Here is a 25025-nt window from a genome sequence, read left to right as displayed (position 1 = left end):
ACTTGTACCAAATTTGAAGCATATACGTCAAACCGTTCTGGAGATATAATGCACAAAGCATGAGATATGGCTGTGACTTTTATTTTGACACACAGGAAACACTTAAACAGGATGTGTAGTTTTAGGGAGCACCAGATTGTATGCATTAGAAGCTGAGACAGTTGAATTCTCAGGTGACACCTGTGCGAGTGTTCTAATTAGCCCGGGAACTACTCTGGGAGCTTAACGAGCGCAGCTGGCTTTAGGCCATTATGACATCACAGCCATTCAAGTCGATGGGGGAAAAATGAGCTTTTTACCATTTTTAATAAAGTATAAACTTTTAAGAAAATCTGAAAAAGTTACTCTGTTGTCCAACTCCAGACCTACAAAACGGTTATTTCAACATGTTTGTATGTTAAGCGGTCAGAGTCGCATTAATTCTTGAAAAGGTAAAAAGAAAAAAAGGTTATAATAATAATAATAAGAAGAAGAAGAAGAAGAAGAAGAAGAAGCCAGAAGATAGTGGATTCCATCCACTATAATAATAATAATAATAATAATAATAATAATAATAATAATAATAAGAAGAAGCCAGGAGATTTCAAGATAGTGGATTCCATCCACTATAATAATGTCTATTCAATCAACCCCAAAACAGTTGGGATGTTGTGTAAAATGTGACTAAAAACAGAATGCAATAATCTGCAAATTTCTTAAACTCATATTTAGTTGCAAAAAGGACACAGACAACATATCAGATGTTGAAAATCACAAATTTGACTATATCATGGAAAATATATGTTCATTTTGAATTTGATAAAAGTCCTGGCAGGAAGCGATTTCATCAACGTTTTTTGGTATATCCCAGTTTTTAATATTTTTTTTTCCCGAAGTGTTTACAACTTAGTGTAATAATTTACTAATAATTGTTGCAAACTGGTACTACGAACAAAATATTAGTGCATTCCTGGATCTACATCCTTATGCATGCTTCCTGCCAGGACTTTTACGGGCTTTTCCCAAATCACGGAAGTAATGTCGACACAGCGGTATAGTAGCATCCATCTGGCAAGTGTTATTTAAATAAACACCCGGTGTACTTACAAACTTTTCAATGCCTTGTTTTATGAGTAAAGAGCATAGTTAGTGCAAAGGACCCTAGGATGAAATTACTCCGAACCATCGCTTTAAGTATGGGAAAAGTATCAAAATGGGAATTCCTGACTTGGTATCGGTATCAAAACAACAATTTTGATATTGTGACAACACTAGGATATTGAATAAACAAAGTTGAGCAACTCCAGCAAGCAGTAAAGCGAATATTGAGAAAAGTATTTCCCACACTCTGAATGCTATGGCCGCTCCTCAGTATGCAACATCTGGTGTCTCTTGAGATTACTTCCCTCAGCAAAAGTCTTACCACAGTCTATACACTGATATGGCTTTTCTCCCGTATGCGTTCTTTTATGGATAGTGAGCTTTCCTTTGGTTATGAAACTCTTCCCACATGTAGAACACTGATATGGCTTTTCCCCAGTATGGATTCTCTGGTGTCTCTTAAGACAACTCCATACCCTGAATCTCTTCTCACATGTAGTACACTCATATGGCTTTTCCCCAGTATGGATCTTTTGGTGTGTCTTCAGATAAGCCACTGTAGTAAAAGTCTTTCCACAATCTGAACACTTATTCAGCTCCCCAGTATGGATATTCTGGTGTGACTTCAGAGCAGACAGGTAAGTAAACACCTTTTCACACTTTGAACACGGATATGGCTTTTCTCCAGAATGTGTTCTCATATGGGAAATAAGCCCTGTGTTTCTCGTGAAACTCTTCCCACATGTAGTACACCGATGCGGCTTTTCCCCACTATGGATTGCCAGGTGTCTTTTGAGATTAGACGCATAAGCAAACATATATCCACAATCTGAACACTGATATGGCTTTTCTCCAGAATGACTTCTCTTATGGAGTGCTAGCGTTGTACTGAGTTTGAATCTCTTCCCACATGTAGTACACAGGTATGGCATTTCCCCAGTATGGATCGTCTGATGTATTTTAAGAGAAGCGATCCGACGAAAAGCCTTTCCACACTCTGAGCAGTGATATGGCTTTTCTCCAGAATGTACTCTCTTATGGACATCGAGCTCCGACCTGGTTTTGAAAGTCTTCTCACATGTAGTGCACAGATATGGCTTTTCCCCTGTATGGACCATCTGGTGACTTTTGAGATGACCTGCCTGAGTATAAGTCTTTCCACACTCTGAACAATGATGCAAATGTCCCCTAGTATGAACGCACCTATGTGTCTTTAGATTAAACTTCTTTCTATAGTACTTTCCACACTGAAGACAGTGATACGGTTTTCTCCCACTATGAATCTGCTGATGTATCTTGAGAGAACCCTTTTGACCAAATGACTTCCCACACATATATGGCTTTACCCTTTCCCCTGTATGGACCCTCTGGTGTGCTTTAAGCTGAGTCACCTGACTAAAAGTCCTCCCGCACTCTGTGCAGTGATATGGCTTTTCTCCAGAATGTGTTCTCTGACGGAGAGCGAGATCGTTGCTGTTTCTGAATCTCTTCCCACATGTAGTACATGAATATGGCTTTTCCCCAGTATGAATCATCTGATGCATCTTCATATTAAACAACCGAGCAAAAGTCTTTCCGCACTCTGAACACTGATATGGCTTTTCCCCAGTATGCATCCTCTGATGTCTCATGAGATGTGACAAAAAGCCAAAGGCCTTTCCACACGGAGAACACTGATGTTTTCCAGTAGTTGTTATCTGATGTGGTTTGGGATTCTTTCCACGACCAAGTCCTGTAATATGAGAACAGTATTACAAAATTGCCTCTCTCTTTCGCTTTCTACAGCTATGATTGTTTTTTTCAAAACAGCCACAAATACATGAAGTCAAGAGCAGAGGACAAGTGTTAAAATTACAGCATTGTTTTTTTTTTTATTATTCATTTTTTTTGTTATGAGATGTTATGTGCAAGTTTGTTACTTAAATGTTTCAGATTACCATTCACCGTTTCCGGTGCCGGCGAGAGTGGCCGCAATCCCTATAGCTCTGTGTCTGTGTTTTGTGGCTCGTTTGGACAGAGACAACAAACTTTCTGGCAAAAAGAAGGTGGACTGGTGATGTACATAAACAACAGATGGTGCAATCCTGTCATGTTACAGTGAAGGAGACTGTATGCTGTAAGAATGGAGAAGATCTGGAGGAGGTCACACATTGCACAACTGACTACCTGAACTTCTGTATGGACATTGTTGCTCCCACAAGCATTCAGCAGATATCATGAACATCGTCAGATAGCTTCATGAGATTTTCTAACATTAGTGTTCAAAACTCAACAGTCCATTGGATGTGCATCAAACTAACATATTTCGAAATTTTAATATGCTTATTTTGCGAAAATATATGAGCAATGCAATTGTTCCTCTCCAGCAGTGTCAGCCATCTTGGTTGACAAATTTGGCCGGCTCTCTGAGCTCGCACGGTATCTTGGGTTATTTCATATCCCACTCCGTTTTAAGCCTGCATCGATCCTGGCTATATTTTGAGGGTTGATTTTAAGGGGAAAATAGCACTTCCCCTTGCATCCTAAAGCAATGGGACACCCTACCCCTACACACGCAATAACAAGGGTTAGGGGAAAAATCTAGGGGAAGGGGAGGTATTGGGACGGGCCCTAATTTTCAAACAGTTTACTGATGAGTGCCATGCAACCCTAGATGGTCCAGATGGATGGAGTAATGGATGGGTTGGATCAATGGCCACCATGTCCCAACAAGGCTGAGACGTCAGCAAGGAGGTGGCGGTGTCATGTTTTGGGCCGGAATCATGGAAAGAGAGCTGGTAGGCCCCTCTAGGGTCCCTGATGGTGTGAAAATGACCTCGGCAAGAGTTTCTGAAGAGTTTCTGACTGACCATGGTACAAAAAGAAGAGCCGTGCCTTCTGTAGCAAAATCATCTTTATGCATAACAATGCACCATCTCATGCTGCAAAGAATACCTCTGGGTCGTTAGCTGCTATGGGCTAACTCAAGGTGCGGCCCCCCATCTTCCTCCGACCTCAACCCTATTGACAACCTTTAGAGCATCATCAAGCAAAAGATCTGAGGGTGGTAGGCAGTTCACATCCAAGCAGCAGCTCTGGGAGGCTATTCTGACATTCTGGCAGCTCTGGGAGGCTATTCTGCAAAGACATTAAAGCATACCCTCTCCAAGAACTCACAAGTTCAATGGATGCAAGAATTGTGAAGGTGATATCAAGGAAGGGGTCCTATGTTAACATTTAACTTGGCCTGTTAAGATGTTTTTGATTGAAATGACTTTTGATTTAATTTATATCACCTCCTAATGCTGCAAATTCAACAAATGACCATTTTTAGTTCTTTACAACCAATAAAATGTCTTGAAACTCTTGTGCATAATAATTTGGAACAGTGCATTTTGAGTTTTTTTATTTTTTATTTATTATTTTTGATTTATTTTTTTTTATCATTGGGAGGTTTGTTCAATAAAATTTGAATTATACTCTAATGGTCAATGACTTGAAAATTATACTGACTGTCATTTACATCAACTATTTAGGAAAATCTGAGAAAAAATAAATTTACATAATAATTTGGAACGCAGTGTATAACAGACATCTGTATGTTATACACTGTATATATATATCTGTATCATGAAGTGTCAGCAAGCGACTGGTAGCTTAAGAGCGACGTATTGAGACCTATTAGGACAACGACTTTTCATTGGTAACAGTATTAAACCAACCAACAATATGAAATATTAAGAGCTCTTTAATTTCATTGACCTGTAATGTCTCACCTTAAATCGAAACAATGTATTTTAGTGCTCATGGACTGATAGCCATAGGCTATTGGTAGGCAATTATTATCCCGGTCATAATTTGAGGATTTACAGGTACAGTAGGCCTATATGTGATATGCCTCCGAATCGTGTGATGCGTCCGAACAGCGGCAACTGGTGGTTGAATGTCATCGCGCTATATATCTATCATAGTTTGCCAAACATTCTATTTCAAAATTGTAAATCTTGCACAAAAGTATAAAATAATCTAAAATTCATTCACTCTCCGTGTATACATTAGATCAGGGGTTTTCAACCGGTGGTCTGCGGCGTCATTGCAGGTGGTCTGTGACATGCATTCCAGCCTGCGTAATTTCACGATTAATAACTTTTTTCCATCATTAACTTTTCCAAACCATTTCCAGAATTGTTGCGCATTGGTGTGAATACTGAACGTATTGAAAATATCTAAAATACTATAGAGGAGATGATATTCAAACTGACACAGGATATGTTAGCTTTGTAGGCCTACATAACAGGTCTATCCTGTGCTTTGCTAATGCTGTGTTTTGCGTCCCCAACGTCACATACATAAGTTAGGCTACAGTCTGCGCGAAATAGACCAGCTCGGACGGAGTTCACGTTATGTTTCGTTGAAAAGAAGCTTAATAGTTTCATGAAATTTGAAGGAGTGGAGCTGTTAACTAACGTTTCCAACTAAGGTGAAGAATCAGTACCAGCATGGATTGCTATTTTAGTAGCCTAAGGAAAGTAACAGATGTCAGGATTCTGCTGCATGCTCTTCAGACAAAGCTACAACTTCGGAGGAAACATAGTGGAAATGAGAAAGAAAATACAGTGACGATTAAATGTTAAATATGGATTTAAAGTAACGATTGACAAAACTGGAGACGAGGTATCACTGTTTCGTATGTTCAACGTTGAGGCCATGAAACCGCCAAAACTTGCGTAATATGGATACCCCTGCATTAGATCAAGACAGACTTGTGGAACAGGCTGCAGGGCAACAGTCTGACAGCCTGCAGGAAAATAAGCATAAATGATCCGCACTTGTAAAAGAGTGCAATTACCAAAGGGCCCTTGAATTGTTCTTTTTAAAACCAAGGAGGATGCCTGTAGCGATGCTAGATGTTAGCTCAGCCATAAGCAGTGACTGATCACCTTTGCACATTTTGAAAATGTTATTTTGCACTCCCTTTTGCACTTTGGTGTTTGTTAAAATTGCACACATGAATTCACTGTTCTTGTTTTAGTTGTTATGTTGTAAAAATGTTAAAACTGCACATTGCAACAGTTCTTTTGATAAATAATTGTTATACATCATTTTCTAAATAATTGTTAAATGTAGTACAGAGTCTTTAGTCTATCGCAGTGTTTTTCAACCACTGTGCCGGGGCACACTAGTGTGCCGTGAGAGATCATCAGGTGTGCCGCAGAAAATTACCCAAGTGTCACTCACTGGTGCAGAAAAGCAACTGTTGCATCAACGAATTTATAACCACATGCTCTCATTGATTGTATGATTGCACTATTTGTGGTATGCAGGCATTGTACAACAGGGGCCCCATATCCAATATTCACAGAATCACATTTCTTCAGCCGTTCACACTGGTCGGGGCTCGAACCGGCAACCCTCCAGTTACAGGTCTGGAGTGCTAACCAGTGGGCCACGGCTGCCCACTGTCCACACGTTGTGCCGTGAGGTGGAAATGGACGGAATGGAACATTTGGAATCATTAGGTGAATCGTTAACAAGTGGACGTGGACGATTCTGATGGATCGGAACGTTGAGATTAGCGTTAGGTGACGCTAAAGATGTTTGTTTAATTTGAGGCCATTTCCGCAGCTAAGGCTATTTAATGGCCAGACCATTGTGTGTTATAGAAACTTAAATATGTTTCTTAAAATCTATGCTAATAAGATATTCTAAAACCTTCAAAGGTGGGACCTTACTAAAAACATCAGCTAGTGTCGCTAAAGAACTCTCGTATTTAACAGTAATTCCGCATTACATTAATTAATCCGCACGCGAGTTTTATGTATTTTTATACCGTGTATTCTCCATTTAAATTCATGCACCAAACCGTGACGCCCGTACCGTTTCGGTTCAATACGAAGACATGTACCGTTACACCCCTAGTCTGTATGTATAAAGTTTTTGTGTTTTGTGTTTGTGTGCATTTTAAACTTTTTGTGTTGCTAAGTTTTGATACTTCTAATATTTATTAGGGGTGGCACGGTTCACAAAACCCACGGTTCGGTTCGTATGACTGTTTTAGGGTCACGGTTTTCGGCTCTGTACAGTTCTTGTTGTTATTTTTTCTTTTAATCTTTAACACTTCAGAAATATCATACTTCAGCATATGATGGATAGCTTAATTTAGTTACATTGATGGCCAAAAGTGTTGGCACCCATGCTAAAGTTGACTGAAAAGAGGAATATAAAATCATCTTTTGGAAATTGATCTTAATGCCCTAAGTGAAAAATGAGGAAATATCTAACCTTTAAGGACACCAATTTTCTTAGTGAATGAATAATGTATCATAAATTGGCATGGGTGTTATTTCAGTTAGCCTATTAGCTGGTTTGATGCTCATTGAGCTAAATGCAAATTAAACCAGCTAATAGGCTAACTGAAATAACACCCATGCCAATCTCTAGGTATGGTGAAGGGATGGGGTGTAACGGTATGTGATGATGTGGGGCTATTTTAATTCCAAAGGCCAAGGTAACTTTATCAGGATGCACAGTATTCTGGATCCATGAAATAACTGGCCTTTAAAAATAAAAATCTGCCTGTCTCTATGGGAATTTAACATAGGGGTGTCAATACTTATGACCCCTGTATTTTAAGGAAGAACATTTATTTATTTATGATTCATTATTCATTCACTAAGAAAATTGGTGTCCTTAAAGGTTAGATATTTCCTCATTTTTCACTTAAGGCATTAAGATCAATTTCCAAAAGATGATTTTATATTCCTCTTTTCAGTCAACTTTAGCATGGGTGTCAACACTTTTGGCCATCACTCTATATCATGTAATCATGCACAAACTAAAAGAATCTTCGTTATCTCTCCCACTTGCCATTTCTAACTTACACGTGACCCGCAGCACTCAACACCTCCGCTTTCACGCAAAAGGGAAAAAAACTGTCTGAGGTCATATATGGGCATGAGGCTACATTACGCCAAAACCGTACGATGCACACATGCCCCGAACCGAGACAAGCGAACCGTGTCACCCCTAATATTTATATAAAACATCTTTCAAGTTCACTTCATTTACTTTTTAATCAAAATCCTGTAGGCCGAATGGTAAAAAACAAATGTGTGTTTTCTCTAGTTATGGTCAATCCATACCATACCATCAAACCCCAGGGTGTTAGTTTTCATTTGAGACCAAGATTATGTTTCTAGGTAAAGGGGTTCACAAGTTATAAGCCTTTGATTCTCCGTTGGCACTCTTGGTAACCAAAAGTCCAAAGAGATTTAGGGGGGGAAAAATGAAAAAATCAATGTTGATCAATATCGATTCCTGTACCATTTGCTGAACACTTATAGGATGGCTTTGAGAGTGGTTGGCTTTGAATGTCTAATTTAAAGTGGTTTTAGAGAATGAATACCAAGTGTGCAATATCAATACAGAAGTTGAATGCTTTAAATTTTGCATACTGTGACGTTGTGCCGTGAGGTGGAAATGGAGGGAATGGAACATTTGGAATCATTAGGTGAATCGTTAACAAGTGGACGTGTACGATTCCGATGGATCGGAACGTTTGGAACCGGTTCCAAACCGGAACCTGGAACCGATTCCCAAGCCTGTGTGTGTGTGTCTGTGCATGTTTCTAGTTTCTTACTGGTCCTGGGCTGTTCTGCATCTCCATTGGTCTGCGTCTGCATGTCCGTCCCTCGCTGGCCTTGTGGTCTGCAGCAGTCCACCAGCACCACTGATACCCTCTTCATCTGGGCCAGAGACATGGGGTCTGCAGGTCAGTTTTGAATTGGACTATAGCGCAAATTTTGGAGCATAAATTCTATGCTGGAGTTTGTTGGGGCATAAACTGCACTTGAGTGACACTTTCACACCTAAACTTTCTAGCAATAGACCGCTGAAGTTCGCCTACAAAAAAGCTGCCATCTTTGACATCCGGTATCTGGCGATTTTTCCTATGGGAAAATAACATGGGGATTTTGAATTATCGCACCTGTTAAACTCTCGCGGGGATGAAAAAGTCTGAAATGCAGACGTTTTCCTGAACACACTTTTGTCCTCTGCCTTCGAGTGGATACTGTGATCTCCGGGACGTGAAGGCGGTACACTTAGATTTTTGCTACCCCAGAGCTAACATGCAATGCAACTTGCCATAGGTAGTTAGTTTCAATTATCAACCGGATCTCCTTATATGAGCAAAGATAGCCATTTTGGTTCTTTTTTGTAGGCGAACTTCAGAGGTCTATTTCCACTCTTTTTCTTTTTTATTCTTTTAAGGCTGTCTCACACGGCTGGCTATGCGATAGTCGAATGTGACAGTTGAATAATATGAATTGCTTTACTACACAAACTACTGGCGACGCGATCACCCATTGATCACCTCATCAAAATCACCCTGAAAAATAGAAATGAGCCGATTAGAGCGATGCGACGGTAGCGGTCGCCCCGTCGTTCCACTTGTTGCCCTGTTCACTTCAGTAGATTCTATTGTGTGTTGCCCTGTTCACTTCAGTAGATTATATTGTGTGTTGCCCTGTTCACTTCAGTAGATTCAGCTTTGTGTGTTGCCCTGTTCACTTCAGTAGATTCCATTGTGTGTTGCCCTGTTCACTTCAGTAGATTCTATTGTGTGTTGCCCTGTTCACTTCAGTAGATTCCATTGTGTGTTGCCCTGTTTACTTCAGTAGATGTCACAAAGTTAAGTGTGACTCTGTGCAGTGATGGGGGACCAACTGAAAAAACGTTCAATTTGTGTCGCCTTCCCACTGAAAACGACGGAGTCTGTTCGTCCATTTCTTTTACCGTCTATGGTTGAAACACGTGTATGAAACATGTTAACGAACCGGTTTGTTCGCTTTTACCCTTTGTCTGTATGCGGGCATTAGCATAACAGTGATATGGTCTGAAAGTCCAATGTGGGGGAGGGGGGTGGCTTTGTATGCTCCTTTGTGCGTAGTGTAGACCAGGTCCAGGATGCTACCGAGGCACCATTGAGAGCATCCTCTCCAGCTGTATCGCTGTGTGGGGCGGAAGCTGCACTGAATACTACAGGAAAGCCCTGCAGCGCATAGTGAACACAGCTGGAAGGATCATTGGTGCTGCACTCCCCTCCCTGAAGGACATTTACACCACCCACCTCACCCGCAAGGCGACCAAAATTGTGAGTGATGCAAGTCACCCCGCTCACAATCTGTTTGATCTACTGCCCTCTGGGAAGAGGTACAGAAGCCTGCGCTCCCGCACTACCAGACTCACCAACAGCTTCATACACCAAGCTGTAAGGATGCTGAACTCTCTCCCTCCTCTCCCCCTCCACCCTCAGCTACATAACATCCTGGACATTGGACCCACAATGGCCGCCTGCACTACTCCACTTGCACACTTGCACACTTGTACACTTTAACAACTTGGTGTTGTTGTCCTGAAAACACAACACTTCTGCTGCTCTTACATAACTTGCACCACTATGCCACTTTCTTTATTACTTAGGTCAAACAGAACTACCCAAGCCTTTTATTGGCCTGACTTTGCACTAGTATTTTATTGACTGTCTACGCACAATTTCAACCAAATTTTGCTGCTCTTATTTTTTCATTATTATATGTGCCCTCTTATTTACTTACTTTTTTGTTTACTTGAATGTTATGTTTGTCTGTGGACTTAAATTGGAAAAATATGTCTTGTCTTCACCGTGGGATAGTGAGAAACGTAATTTCGATCTCTTTGTATGTCTGGAACATGTGAAGAAATTGACAATAAAGCTGACTTTGACTTTGAAATATGCAAACAAACACTAATAGGCCTACCCCCGTTTTTGGAGAGCTAAATGTTGACCGGTATGGTTTGAACCTGCCGCTAATGTAATTGTGTCTACACGGACCAAGGGGGCAGGCGAATTCCCGGAAGTAGAAGCATCCATGGAGCAGTGGTTATCAACTCTCTGCTAACCCCATAGAACGCCCATTCATTTAGGATTTTTTGAACTCCTATAACTTCATATAACATATATCCTGTGCCGACATTGTAGCTTCTGTATTATCTACATAAACAATAGAAGGCAAAACAGGCTCAACTACCTTGTATGTAACGTTGAGGTTTCCGTAAGAAGTATAGTTAGCGGGTCCGGTTGTAGGGAAGCTAACGTTTGACGTAATATGACGTTATTATGCCTGTTGCACAGTAGGGAGATAACCGTATTGTTTGGATAAGAAGCTAAGTCCTGCCATCATGGAAACTCATGAACAAAGCTATGTAGCCTACAATATCATTGTATGTTAAGGTAAAGCATTACATAGAGGCAAGTAAACCTAATAAAAACCGACACTAACGTTAATAATTTCAGAGGTTTTCGATGGATGGTCGGAAAAGTGGAAAGACGAAGGCTATAACTTTTTAGTTTTGTTTTACCATGATTGTGTTTGAAGTAGGGCTGTCAAAATAACTGATTAATTTCGATTAATTAATTTGAGGAAAAATAACTGATTAAAAAAAATAGCGCAGATTAATCGATTCCGTATGACCTTTGACCCCGAGCCGTTCTAGTCAGTAACCATTACACTGTAAAATGAAGGAGAGAGAAGAAAATGTGCTGCCTAGTAGTGTTGCACGGTGTATCGATACTAAAAAGGTATCACGATGCCTTCACGCAAAAAACAATACGATTTCCGACGTTTTTAGAATCGATACTTTATTACAGTGCATGAAAATGCACTGTAACACAAATGACTCAATACACTTGGAGGAGGTATGAGTCCTTTCTTTTCCAGATATCTTAGGATTTTGCCGTAGTATCGTTTCAGTATCGAGCATCATTTATGGCAGGTATCGTATCGAAGTCATAATTTTCGTATCGTGACAACACTACTGCCTAGATCATTGATTGGAACATTTACTTTTAAAAAACGGCCTGATGGTGTTGATAAAAAATAAAGTGTTGATTAAAATAAAGTCCTCTACAATGTCTGCAGCAAGGAATTTGCATATCACCGGAGATCGTCAACTCGAAAGTTGCACATCAATGCAAAGAAATAGTGTTGACATTGAGGGGAGTGTTCATTTATTTTCATTGTGTCCCCTAGGTTATATCTGTGGCCTGAAATGCCTTGTATGTTAAAAAAAACTTCTTCCCGAAGCACTTTTGAATTTATTTCCTCAGCATATTAGGTCATATCATAGATTATTATGGCCATTATTTGAATAGTGAAAGTAATAATAAAAGTATTTTTGAACTTTAATGTCACTAACGCTGATTATTTAATGATTAATTTGAATTTAAATATTTAAAATACTTTCACAGCAAAAATTATATCTGTGATTAATTTAGATTAATTAATCACAGAGTATGTAATTATTTTTTTTAAAGGAACCGTATGTAGGATTTTGGCCAAAACTAGTACTACAATCACTTTCAAAATACTGTAGAGCGGTGTACACCGCAGATGTGGTAACTAGAGCAGAGCTGGCAACCCAGATGCCGAAACACTACTGACTTTGTGATTACTAGATAGGTGGAGGGTGGCGGATCAGGCTAAAACACAAATATGTAAACATCAACATCAGTTGAGGGCTGCAACTTCACTTTTTTAAATGACGATATCCTGGCCGGACTACTGTTGTCAGTGATATAAGTATTTGAAATTAGCATGATTTCCTAATGTCTAGTGACAAATCAGGGCCATTTTATGATTAATTGAATTACATTTCTTACATACGGTTCCTTTAATCGATTGACAGCCCTAGTTTGAAGATCGTCTGGTAGTTTCAACATTAACAGGACTTGATATCACTTGTCAGGATGATAATAATAATACATAAATAAATGTTTAACTTTGATGACTTTGAAGGTGAAGGAAGTGTGAGAAGAATTTCTATGTGAACCATCTATCATAGGAGTTACAAGATTCAGTTTGATGGCTAACATCACAAAGTTAAGTGTGAGTCTGCGCAGTGCGATGGCACAAGTACCCCTGGCTGCAGCTTGCAGATCGGGGCTGGGATCAATGTGGGGCGGAGCGCAGCGTTGAGCTCAGCCAAAAACCAGCTCGTCATTACCCGTTGACATCTCTGTGTCCGTCTATTAACCCAGACTCGGAGTTCAATTTTTCTCAAGGAAGAACGCTTAAAGGGGTGGTTCAGGATTTTGGACATAGGACCTCATTTCCAAGTAAGCAAGTGTGATATTTATCAGTGGAGACCGTTTTCAACACGTTTCATTCAGTTGTTCTAATTGCAGAGTTTGCAGGTGCTAGGCTAGCGCAAGTCAACGATATGTGCTAGCCTGCCACTAAAAACAGTCTTACCTACTCCAAAGGACACTCGAGGACACTCGATAAAAGCGTATCCTCCTTGAACTACTGCCCACGTTAATCATGTCCCTTCCCTCCTAGCGTTCTAGAATCTATGCTATCGGTGACGATCAGTGTTTCTTGGGTAATCTAGGCTACGCTATAAAGATCATTACAGCCAGTCTTGCGGGCGGTTGGGTATCTGGGGGTTGTGTAGTACGTGATGTGATGTTTTGTGTCTTATTGTATGTTGTGTGTAACTGGCTGTTCGCATAGGTGAGAGTTTGCGGGCGGCTAGGAATCTGGGGGTTGTATTGTATGTGATTTGCTGTCTGTGTTATTGTATTTGTGTATGTCGTGACTGGCTGTCTGTATAAGTGAGAGTCTGCGGGCAGTTGGGTGTCTGGGGGTTGTGTTACGTGACTTGCCGTTTGTGATGTTCCTATGTATGTTGTGGTTGTCCTGATGTGCATGATTAGGGTATGAACACTAACATTACCCTTCATGTTTTGTTGGTCTCTGTGTGTATAGAGAGGTGTATGCACACATATATTACACTTTTAGAATACTTTTAGACTACATATGTTTTTAGAAAGGTCTGACCAGGGACTGGGGTTGCAAATTAGCCAACTGGCTAGAAACCTTTTATGTAACACATCTACAGACATTGTTATGGCATTGACTGTGATAGCTATGTATGTAATAATGTGTGCTGCATTGTCCCTGACAAATAAACTAATAAATAAATAAAATAAAAAATAAACATAGGCCTATTAATAACATTATCAATGCATTTTATCTCTAGCCTATCGGTATTTTCTTTATAGAATAGTTTAGCAGCCTGTCCGAGTCCCACAGGGAACATGCAACAATGGACATCTTTAGTATCCCTATATGGTCAACAACAATATGAAAGGTCTGCTAAGAGTAGAGAACATAATATTGGCCTATTGTTTACATTTAATTGGGTGTGATCGCGACACAAAAATCATATAACTCGCAAAGCAAGTGTTTGCGCAATAAAATCAGTTCATTTTGCCATAGAGACACACACACACACACACACAGCACACACACACACACAGCACACACACACACACACAGCACACACACACACATCAGTTCAGTTCATTTTGCCATAGAGACACACACACACACACACACAATCAGTTCAGTTCATGTTGCCATAGAGACGGGTGTTACAACTGTTATTTTCATTTGTTGCCTTTGCTATGACTATATAAACGGCACTCATGTCATTTGCTATGACTATATAAACGGCACTCATGTCATTTGCTATGACTATATAAACGGCACTCATGTCATTTGCTATGACTATATAAACGGCACTCATGTCAACTTGAAACAGGGGGGCTGAAGATATGAATGACGTGATTGAAGTCTACACGCTCAAATTTCACGAAGCAAAGTTAAACAAACAGTTGCAGTTTAAAAAAAACATTTAAAAAAAATCACTATGCTTGAATTTTGCACCTTTTTCTTAATATCTCTGGTCGTATTTAAGTAGCCTACACTACACTCGTAAACACATACAGGGTTCTCAAGTTTTGAGCTCAGCTTGGAGTGAGATGGGGGGGGGGGGGGGGGGGTTGCACTCACTCACTCACTCACTCACTAATTAAAAAAAACAATTGGAAAGAAGCATTAACCCTTTGAGACCATGAATTTGTCATTGTAATCTATATATCCTATATCTTGTTTTTATTTATTTTTCAGGACAGTCAGGGATTTGTACCCATCTGGGAAAGTATAATGTATAGCCTATGTCTCTTATGTCAGCCTTATCAAGGGAAATCATTTGTGTTTTTATGTCACCAGGAAGCATGTCAGTAGAAATAACTTTTCATATTTAGGTGGGATAGATTGGAATCTTTAAATATAATAATTGTGACGCTGGGATATTTTATGGCTCACCAATTTACGAGATGTAGGCCTATATGTACTCAGTGAGACAAATATTTTATTTATTAGGCTAATTGCTTTATTCACTTGAGTAGCCTATATTGTCACTGAATGATTGGACTAAGCATGTGCATGCTGAGACCTTTTATTAAAAATGTTTTATAAGGACAGCAAGTTCATTATCTTGGGTTGCTATTACATTGTGGTGGTTGGCAGGTCATTGTCTGCAGCAGTCCTGTATCTTTAGAAAAAAATGTATGTGTAGCATACTCGCTCAAATTGATAACACTCGTTAATAATAAGCTAATTTTCATTCATTGTTGACATGGTCCATGGAGGCTCAGATGGGTGTCCCTGGACCTGATGAACACGGCGCTAAAGAGCACAAACGAGTGCGAAAGTTGCAGCCGTGACGACAGGGAAAGTGCAGGCAGCCACGAGAGTGATTGGTCATGTAAAATGAACGTTGCTGATGTCTGGGTTACACAAAGCTATAACGACACAATCATTAGGTTTTCTTAATGACCGACAGTTTAGTTTAGTTTATAGATAAGAAATACTTTTGCCATAAAGTAGGCTAGGCCAAATGTTTGTGAAAAGGCTTGATTTACACATCCTGTAAAGTGCCATAAGTAGGCTGGTTTACCAAATGACAGACAGTTGAATTTCTGAATAAAAAGTTTGTGTAACCCCACACAACCCCACACAATAACGTGGTTGTAGGGAGGGGATGTGCTATTTTGGAATTTTACCCGGATACAACGAATAGCCTACTATTTTTTGATTGGATGTCGGTGGCTATTTATTTTTTTGATTTGGCTGGCGAGTGGTGCGCTAGTTCTGAACCCTGCGAGAAATCCTCTCGTATCCCTGAGCGTCCTCTAATAATTATGCAGATACCTTGACATCCCTAGTAATATTTCTGCGAGAGAAATGCAAGGTGTGGCGTGTGAGCGTGTGAATTTGTTGAATTGCGTGTGTCTCACGCCCATTGTGTGAGACTTGAGAACCCGGCACATATCATGTAATTATGTAGAATCTTACAGCCATCCAAATATGAATGGTGTAGGCTGGTGCTGGGCGGTATACCGGTTCACACCGTATACCGGTGTATATTTTCGTTATGATATGAATTTTTAATATACCGCCATACCGGTGTATTTGATTACACAACATTTGGAACACTGCGCCGCGCGACAGTGGTTCAGACGGGACTTTTTTCACACGCATGCATGGTGCCACTGTGAGGGTAAACACAAAACACCTTAAGTTTTTCCCCTTAAGTATGACCCTTAAGGCTTAATTTCTCCTTAGGTAAGGGGTTTATTTAAGGGTGTTGCACAGAATAATACCTTAAATTGTTTCTTTAGTTAAGGAAAAACGTTAAGGGATACTGCATTGAAAAGGATTTAGCCTACCGTCACGAAAATTCTATTGAGATTGTTCAACAGCTGTAACTAGCTGGCTAGTAGTAGGTGATGTCGTTAGTTGCTCCGAACCGAACACAGTGAAGTTTAATGATCTTATCATTCATCTCACCTTAAGAATATTCGCTGAAATTATCCAGGTAGCAAGTAAAGCATGTTATACACATGCACTGAGCAATGCTAGCTGGCTTAGAAATGATCCTGACTGTCAGTGCACCAAAACTAACTTTTTTGTTAATGTTTGCCTATCGAACCGAACCGAAGCTCATGGCAGGCTAACAAGACATCCACATCCACATGAAGTTAACATTAGCCTACCACTAACGTCATGTAAATAACAATACATTTCTGATAGGCCTATTTGACAGAGTAAGCATATTAACAGAGAGGTTTTATTTTAAATTGTATAATTTTCAAAAAAGTATAATTATTGCAAGTTGCACTACTTTTTGTATTGGTATACAAGATGTACTTGTGAAATTTGCACAGTAAAAGTTCTGTATTTTGACTGCAATGTCTTTGCATTCTGATTAGATTCTTCATTAGAATCATGAGTGGCTCTTTGTAAACAGCATAATTTTCTGGGGCCATGCAAAACTGCATTACCACTAGTGTGGAGTTATTCTACATCATGACAGTAAAATAGACCATCCTTAGTCAATGTACTGCAGCAATTCCTCTCTCAACCTGTAGAAAATGCTGTGAACATCTGATTATGCATGGGGAAAAAAAAATACCGTCATATACCGTGAAACCGTAAGAATTTTGAAAAATACCGTGATCTACATTTTTGGTCATACCGCCCAGCACTACCCCAACCCCCTACACACACACACACACTTTTTCCTTTGAGCGATAAGGCTGAGTATTAATTAGGAAGTTGACTGTGTGTGTACAGCAATGTAGCTGCACCATATCTTGAGAATAAAACACTGTTACATTTGTACCGCTGTTACAATTGTAGGCCTAACAGTTCTCCTCTACCTCTACCTCTAGGATTTTTTTAAGCAGTGGAGGCAGGCCTGTCCGAACCCCCCCGTCCCACGGAATTGACAACTGACACTTCACACACAATGAGGCATTATTTTCAGTTGTGATTGAGCTGTATATTTGGAGAATCTACAACAGGTCTGCACAATGAATTTTGAAAGGCAACTGCGACTATTGTACGTTTGCCCCATTTCTGATACCGTGGGGGAAGAAAATTAAACCGTGGGGGGCCGCCACTACCAAATCAACATAGAGTAAACACATTATAGGGTACTGTTAGCCTGCCTAACAGCGAGAGTCTAACCTCCGTGTTTTTTTCTCTTGAAGTCGATGAAATGCTTTTATAGATGTAAGCATTATTCCTAGATTATGTTGAGAAATATAACTTGGACAGTAGTAAACAAGGTAGGCCTTACGGACATTGTCAGCGTGAGAAGACGTGCTGAAGGTGGGCTGAGCTCAACGTTGCGCTCCGCCCCACATTGAGCCCAGCCCAGGGGCTTCTCCGATGTCAAGCCAACTAAAAAAAAACTTCAGTGCCCTTCCATTGAAAACGACGGAGTCTGTTCGTCCATTTATTTTACTGTCTATGACACGGACACGGTTAAGCTTAGGTGTTGTACATAGTGAATCAGCACGTTAAGATAGACACTAATTAAGCTACATTCAGAAGGGCGGCAGGTTCAAACACACCGGTCAACACAAACAAGGTCACCACGAGAGCCTTTCGTGCAACTAGTCATAGCGAGAACTTAAATCCCTGCATTGTAGGCTACACGTTTGCTTTAACGAGCACGTAACAAAGATAACTTTAGCATTAGATAATCCGGCCACTTAAATCCGAGGTATCGTTGCATTACTTACACAATCAAGAAACTGAAGTAACGCCAAGACCTGGTGATTATGTAGAATTGTCCCGTTCTGAGCATAGACAGTAAAAGAAATGGACGAACAGACTCCGTCGTTTTCAATGGGAGGGCACTGAGTCAAATAGAACGATTTTTCAGTTGGTCCCCCCAGTACTGCGCAGACTCACACTTAACTTCGTGACGTTAGACATCGAACTGAATCTTGTAACTCATATGATAGATACTGTGGTGACTTTATCTAGACATAATAATAATAATAATACTTGTGTGTGTACTGGTCCATTAAGAAGACCTTCCATTTAATATGAAAACATTGTTTGTGCAGCTGCTATGCAAACATTTACTGGAAGTCATGAGACTGGACGGTCAAAGGCTAAGAGTGGAAATAAACAAAACAGGGCCTGGGGGAGAAAGGTGCTTACCAGAAGGGCAGAAATAGAAGGGGCTAGCAGAAAAGGAGAAGCAGGGACTTCCAGAGAGAGGAAGTGAAACCAAAGTTGAAGTGACACCTGGAACCAAATCAAAACGTACCCTGCCTGGCAACAGATTACACATAGAACCTGGACACATGTATTCTGCCTAGCAACACACATTTTTTAATGTTTATATGAGGAGGAGTTTCCACCAATATCTCAAGTCCCAAAACGCTCTGATTGGCTAAAAGGGGCCTGGTGACGTTCCTGGGGATAGGAACGCCTCTCAGGCCCCCAAGAGTATAAAGGAGAGAGCTCAGGCACATTCAGATCAGATCTCATCGGGGTAGCAGCTGCCACTCACCACTCTATTGCCTGACGGTCCAGTCCTGACGCTGTTTGGATTGTATTATCACTGCAATACGGTGAATAAAGGATCAACAGTCTTCAGCTTCTCTCGTCTTGGTGTTCTCCTTCGGGTCTTTGACATCAGAGTGCTAGTTGGATTGGAGGTTTTTGGAAGTGGATGATTTCCACGACAGATCTGGAGGTTTCTACCGAGATTTGAAAGGATTCAACAAGGGAAGCAGTTCCGTCCCGGGTGAAGCAGACTTCTCCAGTGCAGCTCTCCGGGCCCAAAAGGTAAGCACTTTTGCTTATTATTAGGGAGAGCTGTACTGTGGGAGTCGGTGGGTAGGCCGGGAAGGGGTGCTAACCTGAATCCTCAAAAGGATAGTGGAGACACAAGACAGAGATTGGGTTGTACTGTTGGTCTTAAAAAGCGTTTTGTGATTTTAAGAACCGGTTAAAATAGTTTTCAAGGAGAAAACTGAGTTAAATGGCCACGTAATAATTTCCAAGGAGGAAATCTAGTTTTCAAGGAGAAAGCTAAAATAGTGTTTTAATTTCCAAGGAGGAAATCTAGTTTTCAAGGAGAAAACTAAAATAGCATTTTGTGTAAAGGGAGCACGGGCTGCCCTAAAATATATGTGTGTTTCAGAGAAAAAGAACGGGTTAATAGGTAAAAACTGCAATATTAGCTGTAAGTTGAACGTGTGAAACTGTCCTGAGCAAAGAGTGATGAACAAAATACATTTTATTATAATCTGCTGTTGTTTCTGTAAAAACTGAGTGTGCGCCGTTGTGTTTTCTTTTGACCGTATGGGCATGGGCCCACAATAGATGCAAGACAAGCGCACATACAAATTTGAGGTAGAGGAGTTCGGCGAGGGAAGGAGGATCGCCACGCTAACAGACGGACGTCAAACTCACATAATAGAAGTTGCGGCTGCAATATTCATAAGAAGGTTGCACAGCAACCATAGCCTGAACATAAGGAGATTGTTGCAGTTGTTGGAGGTTTTTGCAGATGCCCCCCCCGAGCCCCCTGTTGGAGTAGTGGTGCCCAAGCTTAGGATTGTAAGAGACCACAGGCCAGAGACCCTAGGAAGAGTCCTCTACCGCTTTGAAATTTCTGATGATTCAGGAGAGGAAGAGCCAGACACAGACTCCCCAGAAGAGTTCACTCCAAACAGTAGTGTGAGAGAGGAAGAGGCAGACATTGAGCCAGGGGAAGTAAGTGCCCCACCAGAGACAGGATACAGCAGCCTAGGGTCAGAGGAAGAGGGGCGACAGGAGTCAGGTCAAGGGGGTCTAGTGAGAGCCCCAACTCCCTATCCAGGCAACACCGTATCCCACCAGCTGATTCGCAGCCCATTCCGTGTAGTTAACAGCCCAGCCACCCCCCGATATAGCTCACCGCCCCCTACAAGTTATAGTCCAACCAACCCCCGGTCTAACTCCAGCTATAGTCCAACTGTGCCCCAGCAGGAGGAGGTTCACGGCCCGACTGAGCCCCAGCCAGTGCGGGATATAGAACAGGTGCTGAAAGAGATAGTTGGCCGAGATAGAGGAAGGCTGGCCGATTTTATGAGAGAGTCTTTATCAATATCAGTGTTCTGGAACAAGGAAGGGAGCACTAGGGATAAATATTCAGTTCATGTTGACCACCTTGACAAGTACGGAGGAACCCACTCAAGACTAGGCACCAGCGTAGCACCATTGGCACTGCAGACAGTAATAGAACAGGTAGGAAAGTTTGTGGGGGTGAACACAAGGCCAGTGGTTGACCAGCTCTTTGCCCCACCTGAGGGAAGGAAGCGCAAGTTTGAGAGGGATTCCCCAGTTGCAAGAAGGAGAAGGACAAATAGAGATTATAGATAGGAAGGGGAGGCACTGCTGCAGGGCCTCCATAACAACTGCCTGAACTGAATAAACCCCACAGTAACGGCTTAGCAAAAATTGTAATCCGCTAACTTTGCTTAAATTGAAAGTGTTGTACCTGCTTCAATAAAATAAAGAGAAAATAAAAGTCAATAAATGTACTTTGTAAAAGCAAAATAAAAGGTTAAAAGGTGATCTTGAGTGAAGAAGTATTATTGAAAAGAAAAGATAAGGACTCAAAGCCCCCACTGATACAATAACGTTGGTGAAATAGGAAGGATGGTTATAATATTGAGATAGAAGCAGGAACTAGAGAGAATAAACAGAGTAAAGCCCACAAATAGCGAATGAACTTAGAAAGTAAGTGGCATATCACTTTCATTCGGCTACAGGATAATAAGTGGTGCATATTTACAAGAAACCGAGAGGGTCTCGTGAACGGAGCATATCGGTGCCACAGTTACACAGAGCTACTAGAAAAAATAGAATATCTGATAGGGAGAGCTTACCCGTTAGAGTTAGGGACACCTATGGACACAAGGAGCGACGATAGCGATACATCGGATTAACAAAGCACAGAAGCCTATTAAGCAGGTCCAGGAGAAACGTCGAAAGTATATGGAACAGGGACAGCAGAACGTGCTCTGGGCCATAGATATCGTTGAACACGACGAACACGACTGGGAGACAAGCGTCAGAGACGGAGAGGGCCGAGAATACGTAGGATACGTGGGAGAGGCCCCCTTTGAGTGCAAATTCCCGTATAGGTGCAAATATCGAGACGACATAGACCTAAAAGCAACGCTTTCTTTGTTGAGTAAACTAACCCCTAATAGCCTGCCAGTGAGGAAACAGGAGGAACCACAGCCCCAAGCAGCCGGAAGTAAAGGAGAGGCTACATCGGGTGACCTGAAGATAAAAGAGAAGTGGACAATAAGAATCTCCGAGCACGGGAGTGACGGGTGGAGCGTAAGCGCAGTGAACGATAGAGGAAAAGCATTTGAAGAAAGGAGAGGCAAACTGAATACTGTCCTCAAGGAGTGGGGCGACGTGCAGAACTCTATACTATACTTGGTGAGCGACCTACGACTGGACTGGGAGGAAAAAGACCAGAACAGATACAGGAGGGAGAGGAAAAGACAATACGAAAAGGATTATCGCCTGTTCTGCACTGACCGGGAGGACATAAACGAACTAGACTACGGAAAAAACCCCCATTCCACCGAAGACAACGACCTCTAAGAAAAATGGCAACCAGAGCAATGACACCTCTGGAGGAAGTAGTAAGGGAGAATGCCATTGCTGAAAAGGACGTAAAGAACATCAACCACAAGTGGTTCCTAAGATACAAAGGAGACCACACAGCATGGCCAAAAGAAGGATCACTCAACCCGACAATAATTGCTCAAATGAGGGAAAGAATCATGAACTACAAGGGTTATGACAAAGGCACACGGAGGCAGGAAAAAAGAGAGAAGGAATTGAAAACTCTGGAGGCCTTCGCTAAGATATCGGAGAGAAAGAGAAGGCAAAGGGCGGACCAGAATGACACGCCGCCTGAAACGCCCACCACAGAGAAGTGCCCCCAATCACAGCCCACAGAGAAAGAGCTGGACGCCCCGACCCAAGCAGCAGAGCCAGGAGCTCCGCCCATGGAGGAGCTGCGTCCTCCCCCATACAGGGAAAAGGACAAGCTGTACCCGGAGGTACCGCGAGAGGAGGATAACGTGCGGGAAATAATCCGGCGCCTGGAGGAGAGGGACCCACGGACCCTGGCAGTACAAGCACCGGGATACGGGTCACAGGCCCCAACGGTGCACCTGGCAGTGCAGGCCCCACTAGTGGTGAAGGGGATCACACTGGAGGGGACCTGCGCGGAGGTGCTGAAAGAAGTAAAGAGAATAAGGTGGGAACAGGCCAACCCCCAGCCGAGACCATCAACCTCCCAACCGGCGTCCGCACAGGCATCGCCACCATCATCCCCCACCAGAGAAACGCTCCCAGAACACCTTCTGGGAAGAACAGAGCCGGGTGGAGAAAAAGAGTGGGATGAGGAAGAAGAAACTAAAAGGGAATTGGAGGAGCGGGTGGTGAGTGACTACCACACAAGCCTAAGAGGCCACCGGGAAACAGACGGATCTCCAGTGACCAGCCCCCAAGAACTCTGTTGGGAGAGCCAGAAGAGGCGTGCAGGTGATCCAGAAGCTGGAGGAAGCGAGCCTCTACGCCTTCCAGGCCAAAGGAAGGAACAAGCCCCTGAGGAGGGAGAAGAGGAACAGAGACAATGGTATGGGAGGCTGTGGGAACACCTGGGGACAGTCATGAGAAAGTGGGTAGAGGCCACAGGGGAGGAAGAGAGAGAAGCCCGAGATAGAGAGGCCCTGAAAACCCTGGCCTGGGTGAGATCACAGATGGACCAGGAACCAGTGAAGGAGGGGTGCAGAGAGTCATGGCGGAAGCTCGAGGAATACACCCAGATGTGCTGGAGGAAAGTGGAAGAAGCCATTAGGCAAGCGGAAGAGAGATACCGAAACAGAAGAAGAGAGGAACAGAGGGTTGAAGAACGGTATGAGGAAAAAATGGAGAGAATGGAAAAGGGTCTGAAGGAGTTGAAAGCCGCTAGAAAGATCGGATCACAGGAGGTAGAACTGGCCGAAGAGATTATGGAGGAATTAACAAAGATGGAGAAGTGGGAAGACAAGGGGACAGGCCCAGGAAACACGCCAGAACACGCCAAGTATAAGAGGGCTTATAGGAACTGCGGCGAGAGCCTGAAAAGGGAAATGACAGAAGTCCTGAAAAGAATGGAGGCCATGGGAGCACGAGAGAAAGAAGAAGGAAGGCTCAGAGAGGAAGAGATGAAGAAGAGGAGGAGGGCCCGCCGACTAACCTTCGAACTGACCTGCGGTCCAACCACGATAGCGGAAGAAGAGGAGGAAGATACGGACGGGGCAGACAGCCAGGCTGGCTCAGGAGAGGACTATGAGTCAGTGGAAGACGAGGAGGTAGGACTGGGAGTCATGGAACAGCTCCTCGAAGAGCAAATTCAGAGAGAACTGTCACAGGGTCCGAAGGGAGCGGGCCCCTCAGTGTGTCTCGGCTGCAAAAGGACGTTCAAAGGAGAAAAGGGTGTGAAGGCCCACCAGCGACAGACAGAGGAATGTAGAGAGCGGGCCGGAATACTCCCAGTGATGATTCCACCCAGTGTGCTCGCCACAGGACTGTTTGGAATCAGCAGGATGAAGAAAGGAGTGGAGAAAGGCCTGGACGAGATCAGAAAAGGAGTGCGAAAGGGACTCGACGAGATCGAAGGGGGAGTCAAGAAAGGCCTAAAGGAAAACAAGAAGGAGCTGGAAAAACTGGAAAAGGAGGGAAAGAAAGAAAGAGAGAGGGCACGGAAAGGAAGAGAAAGAATGGAAGCCATCCCAGAGGAATTGGACGAGGAAGAAACGGTTGTGATGGCACCATTAATAACAAAAAACCAAACGGCCCACTACCAGCCATGGACCCACTCAGATGTGAATGGCCTCATTTCACGGCTCCCTGTCCTGCATGAGGGAGCGGGCAGATGGATAAGTCGGCTGGAATCAGAGACTCAAGGCCGAAACCTGGCCGTAGGAGATATAAAATATCTGCTCGGCCTGATATTGGGAAAAGCTGACACAGAGGCTGTACTGGAGAGAGAAAACCTAGGGCGGTTGATGGAGGCCAGCAGAGACGCCCTGTGTTTTGATAGCGTCCGGAACGACGTGTGGAAGGCCCTAAGGGCAGCTTACCCCAACCACTACAGCCCCTCAGCCGTCTGGATAGAGAAACTCAAAGACAGCGATAATCCCGCAGCCT

At 42.4% G+C, this 25025-nt stretch overlaps 2 protein-coding genes across 1 annotated transcript; both read right to left on the bottom strand.

The window, feature by feature from the left end:
• Positions 1-25025, bottom strand: part of LOC121718854 (zinc finger protein 665-like) — a 1212449-nt gene that overhangs the window by 70993 nt on the left and 1116431 nt on the right.
• On the bottom strand, positions 1101-2788 carry LOC121718922 (zinc finger protein 841-like). The gene has a single exon (XM_042104364.1). The coding sequence runs from the start codon at positions 2709-2711 to the stop codon at positions 1335-1337; it is 1377 nt and encodes a 458-aa protein (XP_041960298.1). The 5' UTR covers positions 2712-2788; the 3' UTR covers positions 1101-1334.

Source organism: Alosa sapidissima, chromosome 9, assembly GCF_018492685.1.
Source record: "Alosa sapidissima isolate fAloSap1 chromosome 9, fAloSap1.pri, whole genome shotgun sequence".
Lineage (NCBI taxonomy): Eukaryota > Metazoa > Chordata > Actinopteri > Clupeiformes > Clupeidae > Alosa > Alosa sapidissima.
The sequence above is the reverse complement of the archived record's forward strand: the minus strand, read 5'-3'. Positions and strand labels throughout refer to the sequence as shown.

Bases quoted from the DNA above. Each gene is read 5' to 3' on its own strand.
- LOC121718922 (XM_042104364.1), bottom strand. From the start codon at position 2,711: ATGAGACATCAGAGGATGCATACTGGGGAAAAGCCATATCAGTGTTCA.